General features: G+C 57.0%; 1 protein-coding gene across 2 annotated transcripts in view; it reads right to left on the bottom strand.

Moving 5' to 3' along the window:
- The window catches only part of GSE1 (Gse1 coiled-coil protein), a 120,080-nt gene extending 115,008 nt beyond the window's left edge, over positions 1–5,072 (bottom strand). For both annotated transcript variants that reach the window (XM_064369958.1, XM_021671038.2), the window contains exon 1: positions 3,800–5,072. In XM_064369958.1, coding sequence (XP_064226028.1) covers positions 3,800–3,836 — 37 coding nt within the window. In that variant the 5' untranslated portion in view covers positions 3,837–5,072. The remainder of the gene's footprint in view (positions 1–3,799) is intronic.
- Positions 5,073–9,455: the final 4,383 nt, after the last annotated feature.

Consider the following 9,455-nt stretch of genomic DNA (forward strand, 5'->3'; position numbering starts at 1 on the left):
GAGCCAAGATCACACCACTGCACTCCAGCCTGGCAACAGAGCGAGACTCCATCTCAAAAAAAAGCTCTGTGACTTGCTGCAAATAATTCCACCTCAGTAACAACAATAATGACCATGACAAAATAATAATGATGATTATTACAGTTATCACTCTAATTTCAAGCGCTAACTTCATCCTAGGCACCATCTTCAGGGGACCTGCTCATTCCATTTCTTGCAACAGAGGGTGGGCAACTTTCCTCCTGTTCAGGACTGGATAATAACTAAAGATTTTAGGTGTGGCCAGCCCAGACAGTCTCTGCTCACAATTCAACTTGGCCATTATAATGTGAAAGCTGCCAGAGGAACAGGCGTGGCTGTGTGCCAATAAAACTTGACTTACAACAGACCCGGCCATGGATTGCTGACCCTTGCCTTCCACTGATCCCGAGGGAGATACAATTATGGATCCCATCTTACAAATGGGAAAACAGACTCAACTCAGAGCATCAGTCACCTGCCCAAGGACACAGCTCGCAAGGGGCAGAGCCTGACTTCAAACCTAATACCCAGCCTCAGTCCTCCGCCTGTCAAACAGGAGGAGCAGGTGCCTGATGCCAGCCTGACTGAGAACTGCCCCCGGGGCAATGGCTGGACAGGCGGGTTCTGGGCCCTTGCTCCCTGCAGTGTCTGGGATCTGGCATCAGGCATGGAAACCAAGTCCAAGAGGCTTCAGAGCACCCAGGAGTCAGGCTCGGTGGGGTGGGGTCTGCCTGTCATCCAGAACCTCAGGCCCGAAGCAAGCCAGGCTGGCTGCTGCACCTGAGCTGCCTCATTCTCAGATCAGTGTGGCAGATGAAGCCAGCTCCATGTCCCAGCTCCGCTGCTCAGCCCCTGGGCCTCACTTTGCTCATCTGTTAAATGGGCAGATGGCAGTACCTGTCTGAGAGAGAGGAAGTGAGATCTACAGAGACCCCACAAAGCATTTGTAACAGGGCCTGACAGCACTCAAGAGGACCAAGCCAGGGCTGGGCAGGTAATGCCTGTAATCCCAGCACTTTGCGAGCCCGAGATGGGTGGATCACCTGAGGTCGGGAGTTCGAGACCAGCCTGGCCAACATGGCAAAAACCCATCTCTATTAAAAATACGAAAATTAGCCTGGCATGGTGGCAGGTGTCTGTAATTCCAGCTACTTGGGAGGCTGAGGCAGGAGAATCTCTTGAACCAGGGAGGCAGAGGCTGCAGTGAGCAGAGATCACACCAATGCACTCCAGCCTAAGTGACACAGAAAGACTCCATCTCAAAAAAAAACAAAAAAAACAAGGAGGACAAGGCAGCTGCTGTTTCTATCACTCTCAACGCATTAACCCCGGCCTGGGAAGCCAGGGCACCTGACTGTGGTTCTTCCCGGTAAGCCCTCACCCTGAGTATTACACTAAGACAATAAAGCGTAAAACCCCAGTGGGGACTTTAAATACAACCAAAAAAACTACAATGCAGGAAAAGCCTGCATCCACAGGCTGAGATCTGCCCGGACCTCCCCTCCCCTCATCTCCCTGGGGGTCGGGACAAAAGTCACCCCTCCTGCCTGCCCACTGGGGGCTTTACACCAGCCTGGGCAGACCTTCCTTAATGGCTTTGAATTTCCTAGCCTGACACTTCCTCCTCCTCTTTCTGAGACTCCCTGTGTAAATAGAAAATCGGTCACCTGATGAATAAATATGCACCAGCAGCCTCCAGTGGCAGGTGAAGAGGGGTGTAGATTACAAACACCTGTGCTTTGAAGACGCCCTGTACTTAAGAAGATTCATTCTTGGCACAAGCTTGTCCTGAGCGCCTCCAAGGCAGGCACAGCTGCGGAGGAGGTACAAGCTCTCTGCTTTTCCCCAGCCACAGCCCAGGAGGAGGCAGACAAGAAAAACCCAGATACAGCATGAGGATCTGTTACATTTTGGGTTAAAGGGCTCTGGGGAATGTCACCGCGACTCACACCCAGCCCTCATTTACCTGGAATCCTCCAATGGGGGAGATGGCTCTGAGCTCCCATAAGGCTCATTCCACCCTCGCCTTACAACCTTTATTTTACTAAGTTGGGGATTCCCGGTTCTAATTTGGATTGGATCCGCTAAGGGAAGTGCGGAGGGAGGGAAAAGCCAAGCTTGCTGTTTGTTGATTTGCATTTCCGGCAGTGGAGGGGGTAAAAAAAGAGATCAAGAATGAAAGGAAACGCTGGGAAATATTCAATATTCTTCCTATAAAAACAGCACAGACACCAAGCAAAAAAAGGGCCCTGGTCAGTTACTGGGAACTAAAACAGACACCACGAAACTCAAAAAGAATTAAGTACAGAGTTCCTAAAGGAGGAGTTTTTCCTGCCCTTTTTTTTTTTTTTTTTTTTAAAGTCAGTTGGACTCTGGTGACCCTCCACCCTGCTCTATTAACTCAGTGAAAACGTTTGCCCTGGTTAGGGCAGCAAAGGCCAGGTCCAAGGGAAGTGGGTGCTGTCCAGGCCCCTTCCTCCCCCCACACTCTTCTTGGGGACTCCAGGGCGATGTGGAAGCCTCAGCAAAAGTGACAGGATCTTCTGAACAGAGAAAGAAAAAAAAAAAAACCTGAAACCGAACACCCGGCCACGTGCACCTTTCCCCAGCAAAACAATTCAGAAATAAAGCTCCAGGGCAGCGTCTTCTGCAGAATTTTCTAAGCCTCACCATAGGAAAACTAGGAACCTCCCCTCTCCTCTCGACACCCCCACATCACCTCCTCCCCCTACACCCCACCTTCATTAGGTACGGTGTGTCAAAGCTCAAGGGAGATCACCTCAAAGGGAGGGAGGAAAAATAAAATCAGCTCATTCCTAGAACCTACGGCCACAATCAGGACAGCCTTCCTGACCTGCGGTCACGTGGCCCCACCTGGGGCAGGCCGGTGCGTTTCTCCCCGACCCCAGGGGTGGTGGTGCCGGGCCGCCGTGGGGGAGGGCCCTGGGGTCCACCACCGAGGGCTCCCTCGCCAGAATTTCTGGATCACCAGCTTCCCTTTAGTCTACACTCAGTTTAAGGTTTAGAAGTCCAAATAAGGTGAATTCAGGAGGGGCTCCCCAAACCTCCAGCTGTCAACCCCCCTCCCCTCCCCTCCCCTCCAGGCTGAAAGCGCGACTAGCCCCGAAACAGAAAGTTACAGGGCGAGCGGCTGTCACGGCGCAGGAAGGTTAAGGAAACAGGAAGCCACGCCAAATACCCTCCTGAGCTTCCCCGGCCCCCTCCTCCGACCTCGTCGGAACAAAACCTTCCAGGGAATCCCAGGCAGGAAGGGGGGCGGCGGGATTGGGGGGGTGCCGGCGAGGGACGCTCGCGCCGAGACCGCGCAAGGGGGTTGGCTGGAGGGAGAGGGAAATCAGCCCCAGGACTGGGGTGGGGGGGCATGCTACCCGATCGGGGCGGCCTGCAGCAAAGTAACTTCACACCCGGCGTTTAATTCACCTTGGAAGGCTTAAGTGCCTCGGCCGCTCGCCGCGCCGCCGCGGCGGAGCCGGCTCCGGGCAGACAAAAGGAGCGAGACGCACAACCCCCGGCGGCGGCGCGGTGGGGGCGGCGGGCCGGGTGGGCGCTCCCCGCCGCACGTAGCCGCGCACACCGCGGGCTTGACCGCAGCGGGAGGATCCGAGGCCGCGCGCGCACGCGCGCGCCCGCCCGCGGGGTGCACCGCGGACCCACTGCCCCGACCCTGGCTGGGGGGTCTGGGAGGGGGGTCGGATGAGGGAGGGTCCCGGGCGCGCCGGCGCCGCGCGGGACCCGGGGAGGCGCACGGCTCGCTTACCTGGTAAGTAATACAGAGGCGGCTTCAATCCAAACATGGTTCAAATTAGAATTCCATAGTGGCCAGAGAGGGATGAAGGAGGAAAATAATATTAAAACCCAGCAATGAACAAAAAGCACCGTTCAAGCCACGGCGCTCAAAAACGTCCAAAACAATAAAATAAAGGCAGAAGAGCGATCCCGAGAGCGACGAAAAAAAAAAAATCAGTCTTTTTCCCCCCCCACACAAGATGATCAAAAGGCTCTCTCTCCGGCCAGCGCCCGGGCAATTTCGGCCACCTTGGCCCTGGCAGATCCACAATGAGGTAATTGACGACCAAGGACGGGCCGGAGCCTCCACGGCTGCCCGGGTGTCTTCGCCGCGTGTGTATTTTCTGCCTTTTGGACTTGAGATGCAAATAAAAAAAAGGAGGGGGGAGCAAAGCGGAGGGAAGCAGGCGGGGAAGAGAAGCGAGAGAAAAATAAAGGGGGGAGGTGAGGGTGATGAAATTGGGGGGTTAAGATCTTCAGGGATTACTCATTTGAAAGGAAAAGGGGGGGAAGAGAAAAAAAAAACCAGCCCCCAAGACGTGCGAGTAGCAATCTCTCCTCCATTCAGCCATTTGAATGTCAAGGGCGAGGGTCAAGAGACCTGTTTCCAACAGGGTTTCACGTTCAGAACCAGAAGGAAAAAGGAAGGGGGGGCGGCGGGAGGGGGTATCTCTTGTTGCCAAGGAGAAATCGGCTTTGTTTTGTTTCCCCTTAGCTACTGGGTGAGGAGGGGCGGGGTGGCGGGGAGAGGAGGAGGGGGCGAGCGGGAGAGGGGAGAGGAGAAAATTAATACCCAAACAGCCAAGAAGTACCGAGGGGGAGATTTCTTCTCGTAAATAAAAGAAGCAACGATTGCAAACAAGTCTCCGGCAGGAGAAAGCAGGCCGGGGCGCCGGCTCCCCTCCCCCTCTCGCCACCAACACCCCTCCCCCGTTTTTTGGTTATCTCCCTGGCCCGGCGTCCCACCACTGACTCAGACAGAGGGGGTGGAAGGAGGAGGAGAAAGAACTCGCGGGGGCTCTGGCGCCTGGGCAGAAGGAGGCAGGAGGAGAGCGGGGAGGCAGGCGAGAGCGCACGGCAGTGGAGAGCCCCTCGATCAATTTTCATGCAAGAATCATTATCGGTAAATTGGAAAGCTGGCTGCCTGACAGCAGATTTGTCTCCCCTAATGAAAGCGAAAGGGTAGGGGCGCAGCGGCGGGCGGCTGAAGGCGGCGGCGGCGGCTCCTTCCGTCTCTACGCGGCATCTTCCAACAGCTCCATGCTTCGCAGGGCGATAATAATAGTTTCACTTGCGAGCTTCTCCCCGCGTGGCCGCCGAGCTGGGCGGCAGATCCATGCGGACGGGAGCGGGGCGCAGGGAGCTGGGCACCCCTCTCCAAACCCGGGGAGGGTGCCGCTGCTGGAGGCGGGATGCTCCCCTTCGCTCCCAAGCGGGGGCCCTTTGCAAACAGTGGGCGGCTGCGGGCGCCGCTGGTCCCCCCTCCGGCTGCCCAACTCCGCGCTCTGGCCGCCAGCCCGCCCGTCCTCCCTCCCTCCCCACCCACGACTGACAGCTGCGGGAGCCAGGAGTTCGCTCTCCGCCAGGACCCGGGAGGAGAATCCCCACACCGTGACCCAGGGACTCGGGGCCGCCTTGTGTGGAACCCACACGGGGCTGCGGCAACGCACACGCCGGCCGGCCCCGGTGAGTTCCTCGGGCGAGCGGTTTGTTTCCCTCCTTTCTTTCCCTCTCACCCCTCACCCCACCCCCTAAAAATCCCTGTTGCAAGTGTAATCAAATGCTTGATAGCATCTCCCACACTCTCCGTGCTCTGGTGCATTATCAGATCCGGGAAGGCATGCTTCCAGGCAAATAGACCTAATAAACGCTATTACTGGGATTCTGCAAGCCCCGGCTGCACCATAGTAACGAGAGCCCCGGCTAATTTGGTTTAAGAAAACGATCAACTGCACAGAGTGTGTGTGAGTGTGGAGCCTGTATCTCTCCTCCCCACGCCGCCTCCCTTTCACACCAGCTCAAGAAGGCCCCATGTGATAATTCCCCAAATCGAAGGGGAAAAAACCCTGCCGCCAAACCACATCCTGTGCGCTCATTGTCCAGCCCAGCGATTTTAAAGAGACAGGATCCATTTACCCACGTCCCCCGACCCCCTCCTTGAACGCACGCTGCAAAGCTGCCTCTTGATGTGACAATTTATTTTCAAGCCCTTTTACCTCCTGAAGGGCCCCTCGGTGGCACAACCAGCGGGAATCACGACTTGGTGACACTAAGGGGTCACCTTTTGACCCCAGATACAATCATGGTTTGAGGAACAGACCTGAGCCCGCAGGTACGCACGGCGGGGCACCGCGGTCACGCCAGGCTTGGGTTCCTGCCAACGCTCTCCAACCACTGCGTAAATCAGGGGTCCCCAGCGGCAGCCCCGGGGTCCCTGCTAAACGCTGCGGCTTCAAATGACAGCTGAACTACCGGAATACGATACCCTAGAGAAAAGCTCCGGTGGGCACATTAGAGGAGGTTGGGGAGCGGGAGCGGCGTGCCTTTTGACCTCTCCAAGCCACTCGCCAAACCCTCGCCTACCCCGCCAGAAAAAATCTTAAATGAGCTGGGCGGAGCGCTCGCCGCCACAGGAGGGGTGGCGCTCTTCCCCGCTGCCGCCAGCGGCTCGGTGGCTGCGGCGTGCAGGCGGCCGCCGGGGGTGCGAGGAGCGTCTCGGAGTCCCCCAGCTCCCTGCTGGCCCCGCCTGGCGCCCCCTCCCCGCGGGCGGCCGAGCGCACGCGTGCGCAGGGGAGGGCACCAGAGCTGCTGACCTGGAGGAAACCGGCCGCTCGGGGCCGCCCGCGCCCGCCGCCAGCCTCAGGCTGCTCCGCCCCGCGCTGACCCTGGAGGTCGCGCCAGGCCCTCGGCGCCGGCGGCCCTTTGTTTCCGGAGCTGCGTGGTGGCGCGCTCTCTGCGCCTCCCCTTGCACCCGCCGCCGGCGGCAGCCTGGCAAGCGGGGCGGCGGGGTCGGGGTCAAGCACCTGCCCTCCCTGCCCCTACCCTGCGCGCCCCGCCAGGCCTCCCCTCCAGCTCCCCCCTCCCACCCATTTATCACCCGCGCGCGGTTCAATCTGCGCCCCTGGGGGGCCGGGGTGGGGGGGCGGCGGTGGCCAGGACCTGGGTTAGACCCCCCGGGTGAGCTACCACCCACCCGGTAACCCCTCAAATTGGAAAAATCTCCCATCTTACTTAGGGGGGAAAAACTATTTTTAAAAGACCCTAAACTATCAGTTTCTGTTGTCATTCTTTTATTGGTTTTTAATTCTCCGGGATTACACGAACAACAGTAGTAATTAATACTAAACCTTCGTCTACTGTATATGCTAATGGCAGGAGCCATAAAAATTAATTTGCAAACATGTCATTACACAATAGCTGTACAGGCAATAAACCTGTAATTATGGGCCAATCACAGGCATGGCACAGAGGGAGGGGTGCTCCCCCAATCTGCTGGGTGCCCCCCTTCCCCTGCTCCAGTGGGGAAGATGATGCCAGAAAGAAGCTTGCCTCCCGGGAGCCACCTGTGGGGAAAGGGAAAGGGGTCTCTAGTCTGGAGCTCCCATCGGCCTGACTTCCAGGCAAGACCACTTAGAGCCAGCCATCGAGGTCCACCTGAGACTGAAACTGATCGAGGAGAGAGGCAAGGCTGGGGCTTGGAGAGCTCCCCAGGCCTGGCTGGCGGTGGGTAGGCCAGACCAGGAAGGAAAGGACCAGAGAGGAGTGGGCACGCTGGTGGGCCAGCTCTTAGCTGATCTTTGCTTCCTTCTCCGAGACAAGCATCTCCCCCAATAAGTATTTGAATGCCTGCATCGAATTACCTAATTGCTTTTAGCCACACCCTTGGGAAAGAGAGCTGTAAGATTCTAGTGATAGCTCAGCCTCCTCTGGCCCTGGGTCTGGACGTCTCAAAGTAGGTTAGTGACATTTCCTGGCGACAGGGACCTTTGTAAGGGAGGAAAACATGAGATCCACTATGGGAGGGTGGTTACACCACAGCTGCCGACCCAATGCCAAGCAGCTGAGGAATAGAAAGTAACCCCACCGTGCCCCGCCGCGGCCTCCCTGGCAGCTTTCCATTAAATGGCCAGTTGTTTGCCATGATGGGGCTGAACGCGGTAGTGGGAAGGATTTTCCCCTTTCCACTGACCCTTGTGGCTTGGCTGTGGTTTTTGGAAGCCATCACTACAGCCATTCATTCCCAGGGGAGCCGCACCCCCACCTCTGAGGGTGCCTATGGCCTGGCTAGGGGTCACGGGCCACTAGTCTAGGCCACACCAGGACGGAGTGCCAGGTGCCCAGGTGAGAAGGGCAGTGCCCTTTGTAAGATTTCATCCCAGAGGGATTCTGTCCAAGGAAAAGATGTCTCTATTTTTCTCTATCCACACTTCTCCGGAAAAGCCCAGTGGTGGCAATGCCCTCTCTCCCTGTCCCTGAGCTCACCGCTAGAGAGGAGTCAGACATTTATGGAAAAGAGGTAGGAAACTGGACAGTCTGGACCACCCAGACCTGAGCCTCCAGGTACCCCTTGTTAAAGGCTGGGGACACCACGGAGCAAACTCGCCCCGCACCTACCTGAGAAACCCTGCCCACGCTGCAAGCCCACCCAGGGTCAGAGGGAAGAATGGGGCCCAGCAGCTCAGGGCCACATTCTGAACACGGCAGAAAAAAAGAGAAAATTCGGTGGCTCACGCGTAGGAGGCTGAGGCGGAGGGCGGATCACGAGGTCAGGAGTTGACCAGCCTGGCCAACATGGTGAAACCCCATCTCTACTAAAAATACAAAAAAAAATTAGCTGGGCATGGTGGCACTCGCCTGTAATCCCAGCTACTGGGGAGGCTGAGGCAGGAGAATTTCTTGAACAGGGACCTGGGAGGCGGAGGTTGCAGTAAGGCAGGATTGCGCCACTGAACTCCAGTCTGGGCTACAGAGCTAGACTCCGTCTCAAAAAAAAAAAAAAGAAAATTGCTTCATCTCTATAGGGAGAAAAAACCTCGCGGGAGGTCGCATGTAGCCCACCAGATCCCTACTCTGAAGATGCGGGGACCCCCAATCATCTGTACCTTCACAATAGAGGGTCCCCAGACTCCCCTAGCAGGGCTGCCTTCGCCACAGCACAGAGACAGCCTAGCTGGCCAAGAGAGTCAGCTGAGAGCAATATAAATAGCCTCCCAGCACGTGCTAGGAAAATTGAGGCTGCAGGCTGGGGCCTGGAGTGCACGCGGCGGGTGCCTCGGCTGGGAGCTGTGCCCACGGGCATCTGGTAGTCCCACAAGGCCAGGCTACAACCAACCTCTGTGGAGGGGGCACTGCTCCCCAGATTCCAGGAAAGGGAGGGACAGGAAGCCGCATGGCTAACCTGGAATGCCCTGTCTGTCCTCGGGTGGGCAGCCTCTGTTTCCCTCTTAGGGTAATAATACCAGCTGATGCTTCCCATGTGCTCAGTCTGTGCCAGCTGCTGTTCTAAGCACTTTTCCTGGATAGCACATTGGATCCTCATGACAATCTTGTTCAAAGTCACCATGAGTTCCATTTTCCAGATGAAGCACAGAGAGGTCAAGCAACCTGCCCAAGGACACACAGCCAGT

This window comes from Aotus nancymaae, unplaced genomic scaffold, assembly GCF_030222135.1.
Source record: "Aotus nancymaae isolate 86718 unplaced genomic scaffold, 86718_ANA_hifiasm-v0.15.2.pri h1tg000095l, whole genome shotgun sequence".
Classification (NCBI taxonomy): Eukaryota; Metazoa; Chordata; class Mammalia; order Primates; family Aotidae; genus Aotus; species Aotus nancymaae.